This window comes from Haemorhous mexicanus, chromosome 9 (genome assembly GCF_027477595.1).
Source record: "Haemorhous mexicanus isolate bHaeMex1 chromosome 9, bHaeMex1.pri, whole genome shotgun sequence".
NCBI classification, from domain to species: domain Eukaryota; kingdom Metazoa; phylum Chordata; class Aves; order Passeriformes; family Fringillidae; genus Haemorhous; species Haemorhous mexicanus.
The window spans coordinates 24728341-24748347 of record NC_082349.1 but is presented as its reverse complement, the minus strand read 5'-3'; the positions used below and the strand labels follow the sequence as shown (position 1 = coordinate 24748347).

General features: G+C 46.7%; 1 protein-coding gene across 3 annotated transcripts in view; it reads right to left on the bottom strand.

Annotated features, from left to right (window-relative positions):
• HMCN1 (hemicentin 1) overlaps positions 1–20007 on the bottom strand; it is a 166567-nt gene that overhangs the window by 16920 nt on the left and 129640 nt on the right. For 2 of the 3 annotated variants that reach the window (XM_059854550.1, XM_059854552.1), the window contains exons 66-90: positions 18619–18802; positions 18348–18445; positions 17449–17733; positions 16623–16813; positions 15897–15978; positions 15298–15434; positions 12212–12353; positions 11104–11248; positions 10247–10374; positions 9459–9615; positions 9161–9282; positions 8813–8977; positions 8527–8634; positions 8252–8389; positions 7990–8124; positions 7463–7732; positions 6795–6985; positions 6213–6426; positions 5635–5769; positions 4975–5165; positions 4410–4491; positions 3145–3414; positions 2476–2646; positions 1772–1942; positions 306–476 (exon numbers count right to left, since the gene is read on the bottom strand). In XM_059854550.1, coding sequence (XP_059710533.1) covers positions 306–476; positions 1772–1942; positions 2476–2646; positions 3145–3414; positions 4410–4491; positions 4975–5165; positions 5635–5769; positions 6213–6426; positions 6795–6985; positions 7463–7732; positions 7990–8124; positions 8252–8389; positions 8527–8634; positions 8813–8977; positions 9161–9282; positions 9459–9615; positions 10247–10374; positions 11104–11248; positions 12212–12353; positions 15298–15434; positions 15897–15978; positions 16623–16813; positions 17449–17733; positions 18348–18445; positions 18619–18802 — 4083 coding nt within the window. The remainder of the gene's footprint in view (positions 1–305; positions 477–1771; positions 1943–2475; positions 2647–3144; positions 3415–4409; positions 4492–4974; positions 5166–5634; positions 5770–6212; positions 6427–6794; positions 6986–7462; positions 7733–7989; positions 8125–8251; positions 8390–8526; positions 8635–8812; positions 8978–9160; positions 9283–9458; positions 9616–10246; positions 10375–11103; positions 11249–12211; positions 12354–15297; positions 15435–15896; positions 15979–16622; positions 16814–17448; positions 17734–18347; positions 18446–18618; positions 18803–20007) is intronic. The other variant, XM_059854551.1, reaches the window with a different exon arrangement.

Sequence of the window (20007 nt, the reverse complement as noted above, 5' to 3'; positions counted from 1 at the left end):
GGTCCAGAGGAGGTCCCAGAGCTGCTTCTAAGGCTGGAGACCTTCTCCTCTGGAGCCAGCTTAGGGCTGGAAGGGACCTTAAAGCTCACTCACTGGGAGAGCTTGGGGTGTTCATCTGGAGAAGAGGTGGGGTCCAATAGTAGGGTCTATAGCAGATGCTATGTAGTGACGGAGTCAGTGACAATAAAAAGTTTGAAAGGGAGTTTTTTCAGGGATTAGACTTTTAGAACCAGAAAGCGTCAACCACGAGCGTCAACCACGAGCGAAGCAGAACGGGGGGAAGGGAAGGAGAAGTTTGGTCTCACCTGGGCAGCGGTGGCGGAAGCAGAGCTGGAGCTGCATGTCGGGGCCCTGGCAGTGGGGGCCGCCGTGCGCTGGGGCCGGGCTGGTGCAGAGCCGCTGCCGCGTCTGGCTGCCCTTCCCGCACGTGGTGCTGCATGGCCCCCAGGGCCCCCAGGGGCTCCACTCGCCGGCCACTGCAAGGGCAGCACAGCTTAAACACTGCCCCAGAACAGACACACACCCAGGACATCCCTGATCCCACACACAGCCCTGGAACAGACACACACCCGGGACATCCCTGATCCCACACACAGACCCAGAACAGACACACACCCGGGACATCCCTGATCCCACACACAGACCCAGAACAGACACACACCCGGGACATCCCTGATCCCACACACAGACCCAGAACAGACACACGCCCAGGACATCCCTGATCCCACACACAGCCCTGGAACAGACACATACCCGGGACATCCCTGATCCCACACACAGCCCTGGAACAGACACACACCCGGGACATCCCTGATCCTACACACAGACCCAGAACAGACACATACCCGGGATATCCCTGATCCCACACACTGCCCCGGAACAGACACACACCCGGGATATCCCAAATTCCCCACAAAATGCAGTGGCCCAAACAATCAGCACTTTGTCTAGCAAAGATTGTCCCTTCCCTTTCTGTTTTTTAGCTATATCACCTCACCACCATCGTGGAACATCAGAACTAAATGCTTAATCAAATCTGGAGTTTCCCAATTCCCTGGGTAGGATGGAGGCCTGAGCAGGGCCAAGGCAGCCTGGCTAAAAGCTGCCAGAGAGCAGCAGCCAGGGCTGATTTTCCAGCCAAAGCCTAGAGAAATGAGTCTCAGGCCCCCGGATGAGAATTTGGCATCAGAGTGCAGCAGAGCCAGGGAAAAAAGGAAAAATCAAACATTTCAAATTGTACAGAAGGGAATATGTAAGAGGTGAAAGCTCTGAATAAACTACAACCTGTCAAATGTGGGAAATACTCCTGGGACAGGAAGGAAACTTGAACATCCAGGTAGTTGGGAGCAAAACGTGGCAAAAAATTATAACAGGAAAATACACAGATAAGGTCTTAAATTACTAACAATCATTTTTCCACAGCTTTAAATAGTTGGTGGCTTGGATTTGGTTATTTTCTTATTTTAACTGGCTTTGCAGGATAGGTTTAGAGGAGAGAATTTACATTGTGAGAATGTGGGTAACAAGTACTGGAAAACAGTAAAATATAAATTAATATTTTTACTGGTGTAAAAATAAAAAAAAAAAAAAGAAATTGCTGAGATTTCTTACACTTTTGTGATTCCTATTTCCAAGAACTTGTGCCATTCATTTTCAAAAAAAAAAGTAATTAACAACTAAAAATAAGCTGAGATAATTTGGGTTTGGAGAAACAAAGAGACCTGTATGTGAAGCCCCTCATGCAAATAAGGTTTAATTACTCTTCTCTTACCTGGGCAAGGCCTAAGGTTGCACATGACTGACTCCAGAGCACTGCCCTCACAGGGCTGCCCTCCGTGCTGAGCTGGGGGGTTACTGCAGGTCCTGCTCCTTGTCCTGTTCCCTTGGCCACAGCTCCTTGAACACTCTTCCCACAGCCCCCACTCCGACCAGCTCCCATCCACTAAGAATCAGAAAAAGCCCAGTTTTCATTAAAGATTATTTTTGCAGTATTTATTTATATTTTCTCTTTCTTTCCAAAATTAATTACAACTACTTAGAAAAATTAATCTGCCATGAAGATCCATGGTGATAAAAGTTCATTGTTTGAGCACTTAAAGCAAGGCACATTAAAAATCTCAATTCATTGTGGCTTTTCAGTACTTAAACAGGGTTTACAAAATAGAGGGAGGGAGACTTAGATGGGGAGACAGCAATAGGACACACGGGAAAGGTTTTAAATTAGAAAAGGAGATCTTTAGATTAGGTATTTGGAAGGAATTGTTCCCTGTGAGGGTGGGGAGGCCCTGGCACAGGGTGCCCAGAGAAGCTGTGGCTGCCCCTGGATCCCTGGCAGTGTCCAAGGCCAGGCTGGATGGGGCTTGGAGCAACCGGGGACAGTGGGAGGTGTCCCTGCCCATGGCAGGGGTGGCACTGGATGGGCTGTAAGGTCCCTCCATCCCAGACCCTTGTGGGACTGTGTGCTGGCAGCAGTACCTGGGCAGGGCTGGCGGTGGCAGCTGCGTAGGTCACTGTGGGGCCCCTGGCAGTCGCGGCCCCCGTTGGCCGGCACGGGGCTGTCGCATTGCCGGACGCGCTCCTGCACGCCCTGGCCACAGGTGACACTGCACGCCCGCCATTCCAGCCAGCTGGAGAACCCGCCGTGCACTGCAACGGGAGCAGAGATGCGGCTGGGCACTGCCGGTGCCTGCAGCTCCCTTAGGCCGACACAGAGAAGTAAAATCTGCACCTCCTGACCCTTGAAATCCACCTCACTTCATGTCATTATTGTGCACAAATCTCTTACCATAGTTCAAAAACAATTACTGCATATGTTCCTAAATGCTTTTCTTTAGAGACACAGTTCAGTTATGACATGTTCTGAGGATAGGATCTGATTTAAGATCCTTTCATTATAATTGTTGTCTCTCACCCTTCACAGCCTCTATCTTTCCCAGCTGGATGAGTATAATAGAATAAAATTTAATGAAAGAGACCCCCACTGACACTTCAGACTATGTTTACCCTAAACCTAATGTTATAAAGAAGATAAGATCAAACTTCTCATCCATAAAATGTGGGCAAGATGAATGTTGACCACATTTGATCCAGATTAATGCTGTCATCTACTAGCTTCAAAGTCACTCTGCTGTTTTGTGCACTTACCCTGCACAGTCAGGGGCACCGTGACGAGGACAGAGCCCAGGAGGTTCCTGGCCACACACTCGTACTGGGAGGTGTCCTCCCTCTGCAGCGCGGCGATGCGCAGGGAGCCGTTGGGCAGCAGGGTCACTCTGTCGTTGCCCAGCACGGGCTGTCCCTGGCGGGACCAGCTGATGGCAGGAGGTGGCTCTCCCCTGGCCTGGCAGTCCAGCACTGCTGTGGCACCGGCCTCCAGCACGGTCCCCACCGGCTCTACAGTGATCACTGGGGGGCCTGAAGAGAAAGGGCTCTTTGGGTGACACACAAGCACAGGCCTGATCGATTTAGTATTAAAGCAAGTGCAGAGAAATCCCAAGTCAGTTTACTTTGACTAAAATTATTATTGCTGATCCCCTGCTGGCTAAATAGAAATACAGACTCCTTAAGACTGGAAAACAGATCATCAAGTCCAGCCATCAACCCAGCACCACCACCAATGTTCACCACTAAACCACGTCCCCAAGTGCCACCAGACATGTCACAATGCCAACAATAAGCTGGTTTGAACATGCTGCAATCTGAGGACTAAAGCTGAGATTAAGGCCCAGCTATAAGAGCACATGCTCTTCTTTATTGCTAAAATGTGTTGTTTTTAATTAAACCCACAGGAAGATGTTATTATTCATGTCCAGAGACAACTGAAGGGTAAGGAACAGTCTCACAATGCTTGAGGCCACAGTAGGAAGGGCATGTTTAGAAATTACCCCACTGACAAAGAAAAACTCTAACATATTATTTTTGCCAAAACTAAAATATTGTCAAAGAGAATTAGGATCCACCTCATATAAGTTGAGAGTCTAGTTTATTCCAGTTGCATTAAATTAACTAAGAGAAACAGGCCCTTTTCAGAAGTGATTCAGTTCATTCCACACTGGTTTCTGCGATGAGATTTAACCACCTTTTACATCCCTCTCTTCTTTGACCAATCACAGCTTAGACCAGACTCTCATATATTCATGATGAAAGATGCCTAGAGAAGCTCTTGGCTGCCACATCCCTGGAAGCGTTCAAGAACCAACCAGCTCTAGTGGAAGGTATCCCTGCCCACAGCAGATGATCTTTAAAGTCCCTTCCAACCCAAGCCATTCTACAATTCTGTGGAAGAGGAGATGAGCCCAAACCTCCAGGGCAGTACCCAACCTGCAACAATCCCCCAGGAGCTGCCTGCACCTCCCCACAGGCAGGTCTGCACTCCCTTAAGGGGCAGGAAGCCTCCCTTTGAGCCTTACTCTGCAGGGTCAGTGTCAGGCTGCGCTCCACCACACCCACATCATTGGTCGCCACGCACGTGTAGTCACCAGCATCTTCGTTCTGAGGAACAAAACAGGGGCTCAGTCTTCAGGGTCCCTCCTGGCAGGGAATTTTAATCCCAATTCAAAATGCAGACATGAGTACATGGGGAAAAACAGGAGTCTTGCTGTTCAGATTAGGAATTTAGATTTGGAATAAGAGATTTGCACAAGGAGAATGCAATTGCTTTTCAGATGACCTGTAGAAGCCAGGCTCTCTTAAGGTCAGGAGCAAAGGTCCCATTAACTGGTCATGACCAGGACCTTCCACACCAACAATCAGTATGTAAATTCAGTCCTTCTGACAAGCAGGGAGAACTCTGACCCCATGGGGATTTTTGCCTCAATAATTTGAATCTAATCCCAGTCTGAATTAAAAGATTTGTTAAAGGTGAAAGCAAAAAAGGATAAATGTCTAGCTGGACTCTTTCAAACCAGTATGATCAGGAACGCCTTTATCAATCAAGTTCAAAGCAAACACTCACAGTATAGGGGCAGTACTCACCACAGTGCCATAGATAGCAAGGGAACCATTCACAAGCTGTCGGATCCTGTTACTAATCTGAACTCCCACTCCTTTTCTGCTCCACTGGATGGTTGGAGGGGGATCTCCCCTGACTTCACAATTCAACATGGCATTGCCACCCAAGGGCTCAATTCTGCTGGAGTGATAATCCCCTTTGAAGACTGGAGGCTCTTAAAAAACAAGAGAAATAGTAAAGCCAAAATAAAATGTTCCCAATTGAGAACAACTGGCAGGGATCACTCACCTCTGACTTTCTGAAGGGGGAATTTCAACCTGTTCAGATTTTTCCATTTAGCCATTGGCAAGGTATTATATACTAGGAGGAATGGCTTTAAACTGACAGCAAGCAGGTTCAAAGTGGATACCAGAGAGAAATTCTTCCCTGTGAGAGTGGGCAGGCCTTGGCACAGGGTGCCCAGAGAAGCTGTGGCTGCCCCTGTATCGCTGGAAGTGCCCAAGACCAGGCTGGATGGGCTTGGAGCAACCTGGGCTAGTGGAGGTGTCTCTGCCCATGGCAGGGGATGGCACTGGATGAGTTTTAAGGTCCCTTCCCACCCGTTCCATTCTGACTCCACTATCCAAACCCAGTGGTTACATGGAGCTGTCCAGAAACAAGCACAACTGCTGAATTACATGTACCTTTGACATACACAAAGCCAATGGCTTTGATGGAGCCCACAGTGTTCTCTGCAGAGCACACATAAGTCCCAGAGTCCTCCTTGGACACCCTCTCGATGAGCAGCTCACTGTGCCCATTGACATCGTCATACTGTGCTGGAGGGAGAGCAGGGAAAGGGTCATTCCAGGCATTGAAATGTACACAGCTCACAGTACACAGCTATGGGGTATTGTGCATCCCTGAGACACTCCAGGAATGGACAGAAAGTCATTGCTCTGACACTTGTCCACATGCACCTGTTCACTTCAGCTGCCCTGTGATTTTGAGAATCAGTTGCTGGATGCTGAGTAAATACCATCAAATAGGAATGTTTTTAATGTGCTACATTATTAGCTACAGAAGAGGGACCATGTTTTAATTACCTTCCTTACAGCTTTGTCTCAGAGGCAGTTTAATTACATGATTGCATAACACTAATGATATTCCTCACACAATCACCAGCAGTTTATTCCAGTTAGAGTTTTCTTCTTCCCTGCCCTAAATTTCAATGCTGCATGGGGGAAAATAATCTGCAGCCAAATGGCCATCAGGGACTCACCTGGAATGATGTTATTGTTAAAGGTCCACGTTATTCTGGGGACAGGTACCCCAGTTGCTTTGCAGGTTAACCTGAGCTGTTCTCCTTTGGTCAAGGCTACATCTCCAGGCAGTTCAGTGAAAGCTGGGAGCACATGAACTGTCAGGGTGACCATGTGTGTGTCCTCCCCTGCAGCGTTGGTGGCAATGCAGGTGTAACTGCCAGAGTCTTCGGGCTGGAAGGAAACATGGTGGGGAAATTTCAGCTGGGATATATCCTACAGCTGGGATATGTCCTACAGCACATGCCACTTGTATCAGTAAGATAATCTTGAAAGGCTTGGAACAAGCATTCAGCAGAAATGCTCAGTTGAGCTCTTCCACTTCCCTAAATTTGAAGGATGACTAACACTTCTTTTTACCCTTCCTGAGGATTTACCACTACAAATTCTTCATAGATTTTACTCCCCAGTGGAAAATGAAATTTTTGTGATTATTTTGGAACATTAAGAACAAAAAATCAAAATAAAATAATGACTAACTCAGAAGTGGATCTTATCACTGCCAAATATGTCCAGTAATAGCTTTGATGCAGGGAGCTTACCACAACACTGTCCAAAATGAGGTCTCCACCAGGCACAGTCTGGTATTTTCCCACTATGTCTCTTAACAGCATGTTGTCCTTCCTCCAGTTAATTGTTGGTGCTGGGATCCCCTCAGCCACACAGGACAGAACAGCCTGGGAGCGCTCAGTGACCGTGTACTGCGTATCCGTGCTGCGGATCCTGGGTGGAACTGTGGGGAGGTCATTAGAAACATTTCCTCTGGGCATTATCCAAGCACAACACTGGACTGAAGAAAACCCTTGCCTGGACCTCCTGGATTGTCCATTTCCATCAATGACTGTGTGCTGAAATTCAAGCAACTGGCTGATATTACAACTTAAAAATGCTCCCCTATATTAAGTAGCACAATTTTCCTGAACTCCTCCTTGTACAACCCTAGCTCCTTACTCTCTGTGGGGTCACACTGGTAACACACATAATTTCCCTACAGTCTCACTTATCATGGAATCCCAGGATGGTTTGGGCTGGAAGGGATCTTAGAGGCCATCTCATTCCAACTCCCTGCTGTGCATAGGGACACCTTCCCCTATCCCAGGTTGCTCCAAGCCCCACCCAACCTGGCCTTGGACACTTCCAGGGATGGGGAGTCCTCAGCCTGTCTGGAGCTGCTGCAGTGCCCCCCATCCTCCCAGGAAGAGTTCCTTACCGTGCACGGCCAGCTCTGTGCTGGAGGTGCTGGATCCCGCGGGATTGGTCGCTGTGCAGGTGTAGCGGCCGCTGTCCCCGGGCTGCACAAACAGGATCTGCAGAGCTCCTGTGCTCAGCATTCTCCTTCGGATGGACTCTGCTATCTGCTGCCCATCCTTGTGCCAGCTGATCTCTGGCCCAGGGTAGCCTTCAGCCTCACACTGCAGAGTAACAGACTGATCAATGGCAACAACATATTCCTCCATGTGGGACTTGATAACCGGAGGAACTGAAAGGAACAAAGACAATTATTGAAAGAATTAGATGCAATAAGAAGCAAGGAACTCTTTAGTTCTTTGCGAAAGTAATTGTAAAAGCATGCCCTTGAAAGTAATTGTAAAAGCATGCCCTAAAGCAGACACTGAACTAAAGGGAATAAACCTTCTGGGCTCTGTTCAGCATCACATCAAACAGGAAAGCACTAGGTCCCTTTCTATTGCTCAGAATTGTGTTTGAACCAAGAGAAGGAGTTTAAAGGTGATTTACCTTGAACTTTCAGCTTGATTTTCCCCAGAGCAGTGCCTGCAGGATTCTGAGCAACACACATGTAAGTGCCAGCATCTTCCACAGCTGCTCTGGCAATCTGCAAACTGCCACTTGGCTGGACCATGTAACTGTTCCCTAAAACAGATATAATTGAAGTATGATGCTTCTGGTTTGGTGAACCAGAGGAGAGGAGAAACCCAAATTCCAGAAAAGAAAATGGGTGTCTGTGTCACAAGCAGGGTCCCAGGCTTTGGGAGGATACCTGTGGTGATGATGTTGATGCCCTCCTTCTGCCACGTGATCACTGGCTGAGGAGTGCCTGTGGCCTCACAGGGCAGCACAATGGGATTGGTCACAATGACATCCAACACCCCTGGCTGAGCCTGGATAACAGGTGGCTCTGTGGAATGAAAGAAAAAGGGAAAAGCGTAACATGCAAGGCTAGGACAATACAGAAGAGCACTAAAACTGTACAACCTGAGCAGGCTGAAGTAGCAATGCCAGCTGCCAGAACAGCCTTGCTCATCTCCAGCTTACCCTGCACGTGCAGAGTGACGTGCCTGTGGGCAGAGCCCGCGGCGTTCCGGGCCACGCAGGTGTACCTGCCCCCATGGGCCAGCTGGGCAGAGGGGATCTCCACAGCTCCTGTGGCAGAGACAGCACCACAACATGCAGAGCATCCTCCAGGCACGGGTGCTCCCTTACAGCATCCCTCATTTCATTCCAAGCCATCAGAGAGGGGATCTCTGGGGGATTGCTTGCATTTCTGTAATTCATTATTCATGGATGTGCCTGATTGCACTGATTTCCTGCAGCACATTACCTGAAGAGAGAATTCTGTAGCCATCTCCTCTGGGAAGCAACTTGATGCCATTTTTGGTCCAATGAACTGAGGGGACAGGAACACCAGAGGCAGTGCAGGAAACCACAACTGGAGAAAGCTTTGTTACCAGGAGCTCTGTGGCTTCATCTGCTATGGATGGGGGCACTGAAAATCAAGAGCAGGGCAAAAGTTACTCACCCACAATAATTTGTTACAAATTCTTGGAAATACCAGAGACTTATGGCTAGCAGTATCAAAGAGGAATGAAACAGAAATCTCATGTCAACACCAGAACACCCCAAAGAAGTTCTGGGTGGCACACACATGTAGTAGCAATAGCCCCTCTACCTTGAACAGTGAGATCAATTGTCCTTTGATCTTCTCCAGCATCATTTGACACAGAGCACTCATAGACAGCAGTGTCATCCACAGTGGGAGAAATGATTACTAAGGAACCTGAAGACAGAAGTCTGAACAAAGAAAAAAGAAAGTAAAAGCCATTGAAATACTTGTTTCCTTCTCAGGTAATCGGCCCATTGAATTTGCTGGCTAGACAAGGTAGTGTTTAAGCACAGACAGATTTTTCAACTGCCAAAATCATCCCTGAAAACTCGAAATCTGCAATGAAAAAGAAAACACCTCTCACCTGTATGTATTCTGGTTCTGATCAACACCAAGCAGATGCCCATTCTTTTTCCAGCTAATTTCTGGTCTGGGAATGCCAGTGGCTTCACAAGGCAAAGTGGTTTGCACATTTACAGTAACTGTGATATTCGTCTGCCCAGGAGCAATAGTTGGAGGAACTAAGGACAAACAAAGCCTAATTATTTAGAATAATTATATGTATGTATATACACACATTTCTTGTGAGAAATGGATTTGTAAAGGATTCTCAAAACCTGTCTGAAAGCTTACATAGTCTTGTACATTTGTATGCAAACTCTGAGATAGGGTGTGCTGGCTTAGAAAGGCCATGGAATAGAGATGACATTGATGAGAGAGATTGAACTAGAAACAAGTTTCAAAAGATGGCCTTGCAAAAAGACCAGATGTTTTAGAGAATTAGAACTGTGAAAGAGGCATTGTAGCAAGACCACGTGGGGTAAAATAATAGGTGATTGGTGTTAGAAGTATTAGCAGCATTGTGTGGCAAAAGCTAATAGGCTGAATAACATTTATAAGGTATTGTAACAGGAAATAGGTTGGCTTCTGATAGAATGGTGTTAGATTTTACATCTCTTATGTCTCACCCTTCAACGAGACTGATAATGGGATAAAATCTTTTAAAACACCTCTCAGCTGCCCCATCTCTGTAAAGCTGGGATTTTACAACAATTTCTCCCCTTTTTTTTTAACCAGAGCAGCTAAGAAGGGGCTAAACTGAGACTGCCTGTGGCAGAAGAAGCCTGCAGCCAGTGGATTGAGCAGCCCTACCAAGGACGTGCAGGTCGAGGCGCTGGCGCTCGCTGCCCGCGGCGTTGGTGGCCATGCACACGTATCTGCCCGTGTCAGCCACCTGAGCCCAGGGGATGTGCAGGGAGCCATCCTCCAGCACTGAGTACCTGCAACAGAGCAAACGGGGCTGCCCACCAGCCATCCACAGGGCACCCTGGCAGAGCAGAGAAGAGATGACTCAGGGGACACAACCAACGGCCCAAATGAAGCATGCATTAATTGGGGCACAGAGTTTTTTCACTGATTTCATTCTTTCCCAGCACATCTATTTCCCAAAGAAATGATGAAATCTGGATGACATGGGGATGCCACATAAATGATACTGGATTTACAGAAAACAGACAACCCCCTTTATTTTTGGTTTCTCATTTAACCTTAAAAATCACAATAATACCTGTACTTTTTCTTTACAATATAACAGAATTCCTTAGCATTTGCTCAGTTCTAGAAAATGCCAAACTACTTCCTTCTAAAAAAGTCAGGAAAGAAACCATCAACCATAATAAAAGTTGGTACTAGAACACGTATAAAAAGTTTCCTGTATTAGAAAATACAGAATAGCTTTTGGTCTGCATTAAATTGCTTGGTTTCATCCCAAAACTCTGTGTATATATAAAAATCTAAAGATCTTCCACATTTACTCTTCAAAATCTCTAATGTCAGAATAATTATATTTGTTTGCCAAAGGAATTTTTTATCCTTCTTAACAACAAAAAGGTGAAACCTTTGGTGCTGCTACTTTTCTCTAGAACAATTTCATGTCTAATTAAGTTCCTATAATAAATACATTCTTAAGCAGCAATGAAGAATATTAATGCTAAAATTCTGGGCAATACCTGGAATTGTTTCCAGTAAAAACAGCCCCATCCTTCCTCCAGGTGATCCTGGGGGCTGGAACTCCTTCTGCAGCACACTCCAGCAGGGCAGAGGCGTTGACATGCACCATGACGGTCTGGGGGCTGCTCCGGATTGTGGGAGACACTGCAAGGGAGAAATGCTGATGACACAAAGGAAGTAACTCTACATTGCAGTGATTGAAACTGAACACATGAAAAGAGGTGCAGCAGTGGGTCTGGGTTCACTGCAAAGACAGGAACAAGTTTCTTACCATTCTGGGTGACGGTAATTGCCAAGGTGCAGCAGGAAAAGAGAAAGAAAGTTTGGCTGAAATGCATTGCAAAGGTCAGCTCTGCAAGTTACTGCAAAGGGTACCACTGAGCTAAAACAGCAGGAGTTCAGCACATGGAATTCAGCAAGCTAAGGCTGTGGGGATATCCTTACTTCCTGATTACACACTAAGGAGAAGAAAGGACTTTAGCTGGACCAGGTAAGGGCTGTCATTGGGGGCACAGGTTAAGGCAGGGCCCATGTGACTGGGCTGGAAACAGAATAGAAAAAGGGAGGAAGTTCCTTCCAGTCACCTGGAGAGTAGAATAACTACTCATCAGACTAGAGGTAAGAAAATAAAAAGGTTTAAAATGGAGCTCAGGGCTATGGTAGCACAGGACCAAGTGTAAGGCCCCTCAAGCCCTGTCTTCTCCAGGCACAGAGAAGCTGCCACAGCTCTCCAGTAACCTGTCAAGCCAGCTGTGAAACCTCGTCCCAAGGGTGCCAGTCAAATGCTTCAAAGAATTGCTCTGGGTTTGTTCAAGAGCATTTGTCAGTCCTGGATATGGTTGCTCTCTCTGGATGTATCATGACAGTGTCAGGATGATGGCTGGATGCAGCCTCTGCTTCCAGGAATCACAGAGAGATGGAGAGTGAGCCATGGCAAGGGGCCAGCTGTGGGCTCAGCAGTGGGACATAAGGCCATGCACATGGCCCCACAGTTTGGGCATGGCCTGAGAGGCCAACACATGGCTGGAAAGTGACCACAAACGCTCCGTTCCTGCTGCCTGAACTCCTGCAAAGCCCAAGCTGCCCGAGGCTGCTCCGTGAGGTTACCGTGCACTGCCAGCAGGAACTCCCTGGTGGTCTCCCCTGCCACGTTCCTGGCCACACAGGTGTATCTGGCACTGTCCCCCAGCTCGGCGTTGTTGATCTGCAGGTACCTCCCGCTGGACAGGATCCGCAGCCGGGGGCCTCCCTGCGGGCACACAGACACAGGCAGGGCTTTAGCCCTTCACTGCTGGCCTCTCTGCACAGAACATCTGCACTGCATAGCACTAAAGCCAGGAGAGAAGGGCACCAATGAACCAGGGACTGAACTCACTGCTCCTTTACATCCCTGAAGAGAAGAGGGTGAATAAAGCTTTTAAAACTTTGCATTGCTTACTGGTTCTTCACTGAAACCCCTACTGAGGCTTGTGCCTGAAGGAGGCAGCTGTTACAGAGAGAAAGGGCTTTGGAGCTTTTACAGAAAGGGGCACCTGATAGCACATGATCAATTTCATTTATCTTATTATCTACGCACACTAGAGGCAGAAGGAATCAAAGTTTCTCTACACTTCCAGCATCACAGTCTGGCTCAGCTGGGAGGCAGCACAGGCTTAGCCAGCTCAGTTTACCAGCCAGGAGTTCACCGGCCAGCAGTTCTGGGCACAGGCTGCCCCTCTTCCCAGCCCTGCAGTGACTCCACAGCCCCTGCCAGGAGCCAGTCCAGTGAGAGCTTTACCACACCCAGCCTGGGTTGTGTGTGCATCAGTCTCTGACAGCAACATCAGCTATGAGTGCTCAGAGACCTGACTGGATAAAAACCAGCAGGAAAAAGAGCACAAACTTAGCTTTTCCAGCATGTGCTACCTATCCTCTGGATGGAACTCAAAGCTGACATTCCCATCTACTCTTCTGGTTAGAGGGTCTGAGAAGGGCACCCCAGAGAGATGAAACTCCTCTGGCTCTGCACTAGCACCCTGGTACTCCGCTCTCACAACAGGCACCAGCTCCAAGGCTACAGTGCAGGGCTGGAGCTCTCAGGACACAATTCACCACCAGGGTGGGTTACTGACAGATTTTGGGCAATCACTGACATTTCCTCTTGAGAACACAACCTGTGTGATGGTTTCTAAACACAGAAACCCAGAGATAACAGAAGACAGGGGATGAAGCTATAACTTAATCCTTATGCTCTACTCAAAGTAAGCCAGAAAACTCATCTTGGGGAAAAAAAAAAAAACCAAACTCAGCAAGTCTTTTAGTGTTTGAAAAAAGCCAGGTTGGGCCAGGAGGCTCCTATTCTTTTCTTAACTCTCAATGCGCTTTTCCAAAATCCCCCAAGAGTGCCACAACTTCAAAGCTGCTGGAAGACAGATCTTTCCATAGTTCTGCTGCCAGAAAAGGTGGTGCTGCACAATTCCATCACTCAGCACACAGAGATGGACTAGGGCAGGCCTCAAAATCTGCCCACCAGAAGACAACAAAAGCAGGAGGAATGACCATCTCCACAAGGCTGCTTCACAAACTCAGTGACATTAAACTGAAATAACACTGCTGAAATAACAGGCTGAGAACCTGCCTTTCTCTAGCCCTCTCTTGTCACTGTGACACCTCCACTTTTCCAGGCAAGGATGATGATTTGCCAAGGAGCTCCTCACCTCTCCTCCCACACCCAAGGACACCCATTTCCAGCTGCTCAGGATTAGTCAGCTGTTACATTTCTTTGGGGTTGAGAAAGCAGCCAGAGACTGGGAAGGACACTGATTTCTCCTGATGTCTGCCATATGAGCTCACGGGTGGCAAGGCCCTGGCACTGGGTGCCCAGAGAAGCTGTGGCTGTCCCTGGATGCTGGAAGTGTCCAAGGCCAGGTTGGAGGGGGCTTGGAGCAACCTGGGATAGTGGAAGGTGTCCCTGCCCACGGCAGGGGGTGGCACTGGATGGGCTTAGAAGTATCAAGAAGCTTCAGCCCTCACATTCTGACATGAGTTCATGAGGCAGGAGGAGAACTAACAGTGCAAAGATAATTCCCAGGTTACCATCTGAGCACCTCTGGCTGTCACAATGTTCCTCTACTTTTGTTTTCTGGTGAATATTTTTAACAGGAGCTCCTTTTAATGTTTATGTTCCCTAAGCACTGCTTTCCAAACACAAGCTTTCATGAAGGCCAAGGCAATAAGCATTCATATATTTAATATCCAAACTTTGTTCAATCTTGTTTTCATTTAAAAACCTCACCACCCAATTAGAGAATTAACTATCCAGAAGTAGAATGGTCCTGTTAAATTTGTTTCCAGTTGGTTCCTGGGCTATATTAAGGTCATGGACCCAGCAGTTCACCCACCAGATCCTTCTTCCAGCAACATTTAATTCTTCTAAATCAACCACAGAGAAAGAGTGAGGAATGACATGTCAGAGAAAAGCAAACAAGCAAAAACTTGGGTGAAGATTTAGTGATGAATCACAGCTAAAGGAGAAAATTCATAATCTGTGTTTGTTTCTTCTTTGTTAATGAACAAAAATTGAGAGAAAATTTTTAATTAAGTTCATTTAATAACTGAACTTTAATTTTCAGTTTAAAAGGCCCTGTTCTGTGAGTGGTCGAAGGATAGGAAGGAAAAAATTCCTTCTTTATAAACCATCCTCATCTTGCTAATTGTCTCTCAACCAGAAAAGAGTCTCTGCCTTGCCATGGCACTGTGGAATTCTGAGTGGGAAAGATGCACTTGGTACAAAACCTGTGTGATTAGCAACCCATTTTCTTTTAAAGAACTCTGAATTCCTTTCTAAATGCTACTAGAGTAGGAGGATGATAATATAGCCAAAGGAAACATAGAGTGCAGTCTTGTCTCAGCTACCTTTCCTGGGAAGCCATTCAGGAGTTTACCGAAGGCTTCTAGCATTGCTCAGAGGATCCAGGAGGAGCAAGGGATCCCCCTAAAGGAAAAAAGAACAAGTAACAGCGGGATGGCCACTCCACCCACTGGCTCTGGGGGCTCATTGGGTCTGACTGCAGAGGCACTGGGGCTACCCAGCTGCTCTCAGTTGGGGGCACGAACTTGGGCTGAGGGGCAAGTGAGCAGAGCAGGAGACCTGGAGCACTGCTGTGACAACTGCAGCGAGCAGAAGGCCAGCACCAAGGCTGGCAGCTCAGTACCTCCAGCAGCTCTCCATTCTTCAGCCAGGAGATGGTGGGAGGGGGCACAGCATCCGACCTGCACTCCAGAATAGCCTGGCTGTTCTGCAGCACCGCCAGCTCCTGGGGCCCTCCGGTACCGGCGATGTTGGGGGGGACTGGGACAAAAAACAGAGAACAAAATCAACACCACACATATGAACTGTCAAGAAAACTAGTGACTGAAAATTTCCAGTTTATCTCAAGTTTAAAATAAATGCAAAGCTGTGGTATCATTAATTAGTTCTTCCTCTCAATACCTGTGTTAAATATAGCAGTATATTTCACATCTCTACAGAGTGAGCACAGCAAATGTGATCCAACCAAATACTGACATCACTGAGCTTCCTGGATATTCAAAATAAGACTTGGAATTGTAACAGAAATCAGGTGGAACTTCCCTTCTTATTGTGTATCACATTCAGAATAACCATCTTTAATGAGAAACACTATTATGATCATATGGTGTAATATCACAGAATATTTCATTTTTAGGAATATGTGTTTGCTAAATGAGATGCAGACATGTACCTTAGCAGTTTACAGTTTGAGGACATTTTTTTCCCCCAGATTAAACTTACCATGAACTCGTACTAAATATTCCTTGTCATCATCTCCTGCCAGGCTAGATGCTAAACATGTGTATCTTCCTGTGTCCTCCACCTGGAAACACAGGAACAATTACAGCAGAAACTCCAGATTATGGGAAAAATTCAGTAAAACCAAGAAATACAAACACAGTAACAACATACAACAGAGGCAGCATTTGAACACAAGCACAGGGGAAACAACGCCTGGAAAGAAAGTAATGAAGTTGTTGAATACTTCTTTATTTCACTTTGATGGGGTTATTCAGAGATGGCTCAGGAGTTGCAGGACTCCCTAAAATCTCTCTGGACAATGTGTCCAGCACAAAAGCTGGAACTGGCTGTAGTGATCCACATAAGGAAGGTTTAGGTTTGGTACTGAGGAAATCTTTTTGTGCACACAGTCATTAACATCTTTATGGTTTCCCCCTTCCTATAAACTCATCATTGTACAGCCCAGAAGTGATTTTTTTACAATCAAAACAAACACTAATCAAGCCTAAGTCCTATCCCACTTTTGTCTGGGGAACTTCACCTGGGCACCGACAGCTGGACCCAGCCTCAGTTTATTGATGCAGGTTTCTAAAGGTGGCTTGACCTGGACCTTTCTCTAACCACAAATGGAGCTGGGTGAATTTTAGGGACCTCTGAGGATGGTCCTAAGGCAGGAACCATTTTAGGGATTGCAGAACTGAGCCTATTTTGAAACAAACACTCTACCTGAGCACTGGTTATTCGGAGGGCTTCTCTTAGCATGTGAATATTGTCAGTCTGCAGCAGTGGGCGCCCATCCTTCATCCATGAGATTTTGGGCACTGGGATGCCAGAGGAGATGCAGAGAAGCTCAAGTGGGTTGTTAACAATGACAGAGAGCTCTTCTGGTTCATCTGAACCATTGATATGAGGTGGCTCTGTGGAAGGAAAAACATTCCAGTTCTGTATGGACTCAAATCACCTGTAAAAACTGACTGATCTTGTGGGTAGAGTCTGTAGAATTAGTCTACATTTAATTAGTTCTGACTGTATCATAAATTCACTAAGGAACTCAGGTAATTTCTAACTTTGCCTATTAATTTCTTATTTAGAATTATCAGTTAGAAAAAATGTTTTAAAAAATACAAACAAAAAAATTAAATAATTTCAGCAAATATATTTATCAGCCTTTTAACTGTTGTGCTTTCAGCTGTGCTTCTTCCTATGAAGCTGAATTTCTGCTAAGCAAAGTTACTAATTTATAGCATATAATTATATTAATTATAGCAGATTTCAGTACTTGGGAAATACACAGTGTATTGCACATTTACACATCTTTAGGTACCTTTCATTTTCTTATTCCTCTCATTTATCATTACTGAGATGACCAGACTGGATGGAGCTTGGAGCAACCTGGGATAGTGGAAGGTGTCCCTGCTCATGGCACGGGGTGGGACTGGATGGGCTTTAAGGCCCCTCCCAACCCAAACCACTCTGGGATTCTGTGAGCCTATGGACATACTCCTTATCCCTGGAGGTGTTTAAAGTGTCATGCTGACAGGTAAGCACTCACCCAGCACCTTCAGGATGAAGTGCTTGCTGCTCTGCCCAGCGGTGTTGGAGGCCATGCAGGTGTATCTGCCTGAGTCCGCAGGCTCTGCCCCCAGCACCTGCAGCACCATCCCGTGCCTGCCTGAGCTCAGGCGGGCCCCGAGGGGCAGGGCCAGGGCCAGGCCGTCCTTGAGCCATGACACGCTGGGGACAGGGGAGCCATCGCTCACACAGCCCAGGGCGGCCATGTCACCCCGCAGCACCAGCACCTCCTCCGTGCCCCCCGCGTTGTCCAGGCTGGGCGGGACTGCAGGGATAGAGCTCAGTCACACACAGCACAGGGACATGGGGACAGAGCTCAGTCACACACAGCACAGGGACATGGGGACAGAGCTCAGTCACACACAGCACAGGGACATGGGGACAGAGCTCTGTCACACACAGGAGAGAGGCACTATGGGGACAGATCTCAGTCACACATAGCACAGGGACACAGCTCTGTCACATACAGCACAGGGGTATTCCAGGCACAGAACAGCTGGAACAGCTGCCCTTCTGCACTTCCCCACTTACGTAGCTCTGCTAAACTTTGCTTACAAATTGAATATTATTCTTTCTAAAAAAACCTGTGACACATTATGGGAGTTGGAACTAGATGAGCTTTAAGGTCCCTTCCAATCCAAACCACTCTGTGATTTTATGGTTATGGGTGGCAATTCAAGTAAAGACTTTTCCAGGGTAAAAAACTTCTCATTTAAAAAAACCCCAACACTTTGAAAAGTTAGTATTTCCCCAGTGATCATCTCTAAGATGTACTTGTGGCTGTCTGTAATAAGGTGTTGGAGAGAAAGAAGACTAAAGAATAGGTTTAAGAAGTCAAGAAATAAGATTCTTTACATAAAACATTTCAGACACACTCACCCAAAACTTGCAGGTTGTAATGTTTGTTGTGCACTCCAGCCCTGTTAGATGCTACACAAGTGTACACTCCAGTATCAGATATCTGCACTCGGGTAAGCCTAAGGAAAAAGCAATTAAAGCAAGCTGTAAATGGAATACATGGAACACATTACCTTTATTATGGCATGGTTTGGATCAAATTTTACTCTTGCTTCCAAAAATACTGCAGGATTATGCTGATACTGCAAAAAAAGAACAGAAAGTCAGCTAGTTAAAAGAAAAGAAAACCAACCTGAGGATCTGCCCAGCTGAGAGGAGCTTAATCTGGGAGGAGACAGACAGAGGAAGGCCATTCTTCAGCCAGTGGAGCTGTGGTGGGGGGGTCCCAGCAGCAGCACATTCAATATTTAGGGAGGTGTCCAAAAGGGCAGTGAGTTCCTCAGCTTCATCTTTACTATCGGCTATTGTTGGAGGAACTGCATTTTGTAGATGATGGAAAGGAATGCATGAAAACAGGCTGTTGAAACCATTTCACCCTGCAGAAAATCCTGCTCCTAATGCCCCACTGGCAATTCAGTAAGAGGATCCCATTTTTGGTAGAGCAAATCCTCAGACAATAATATTGAGCACTAAAAATCACCCATTTATATATTTCAAATCAGAGGCACTGTACAATGACAGTAGACTTCTCTTTGATTTGCCAGCCTGCAGCAAGCAAGACAGAGCTTAGGGCCTGAAGTTCCTGGGGAGAGAAGGACAGTGCAGGAACAGATGGGCTGAACTCAGGGCCAGAAGGGACCACTCAAACTCATGGCCTTCAATAAATCTTAAATACAGTGAAATCACAGAGGAGGAAAGTTAATTTATTGATGTCTGGATGCATCTGCTTATTTCACGGAGAAAGTTCAAAATGCCTAGGTAAGTGTTCTGGATGAGGACACAAACTGCTGCTTTGGGGCTCTTTGGGGTTACAGGTTAGCTTGAAAGCCATGGCCTTCACTACATAAAGAAGCCCAGCCAGGTGCAGCTCCAGGCACTGGCTCAGTTAGGATCCCATCACTCACTGTGACAGTGACACCAATAAGACTTTTAAACTGGTTATTGCTTGAACTTCAGCCAATGCAAACTGAGCACAAACTCCCCGCTGTTGTGCAGAGCCATTCTGTGCCAAAAAGATGTGTTGTGGTCATTCAGCACTGTTTTTTTATGATATCAAAGGTCCTCTCTTACTGCTCTGCTCATGCCTGTGTTCCCACTGACTGAGAGTCTGTGTAAGTGGGACAGACACCTATCCTGCAGTGAAACCCTGCCTGGGCAGAACTCTCCTCTCCTCTCTCCACTGTATTTAATAACCACATTTCCCACAACTTAAAATATCCACTCTCTAGGCTGCTAAAGGATTACACTCACTAGCCACTGGATGTCAAACTGTGCAATTTCCTCCAACACTCCCTCATTTTTAAACTCTCGGGACCTTTAACAATCAGTTCCCTTCATACCACTCTGCTCCTAGCTGATGTGCTTTGATTGAACTAGGGAAAATAATACGACAAAACAGCAGGGTCACAGGAAATCAGCCCCAATATAATCTTCCCCACAAGAAATAAAAAATCACCACAAGCAGAAACCCTCTGTTATGAAATCCACCCAAGAATTAATTCCTGTTTATCCCAAAACACAT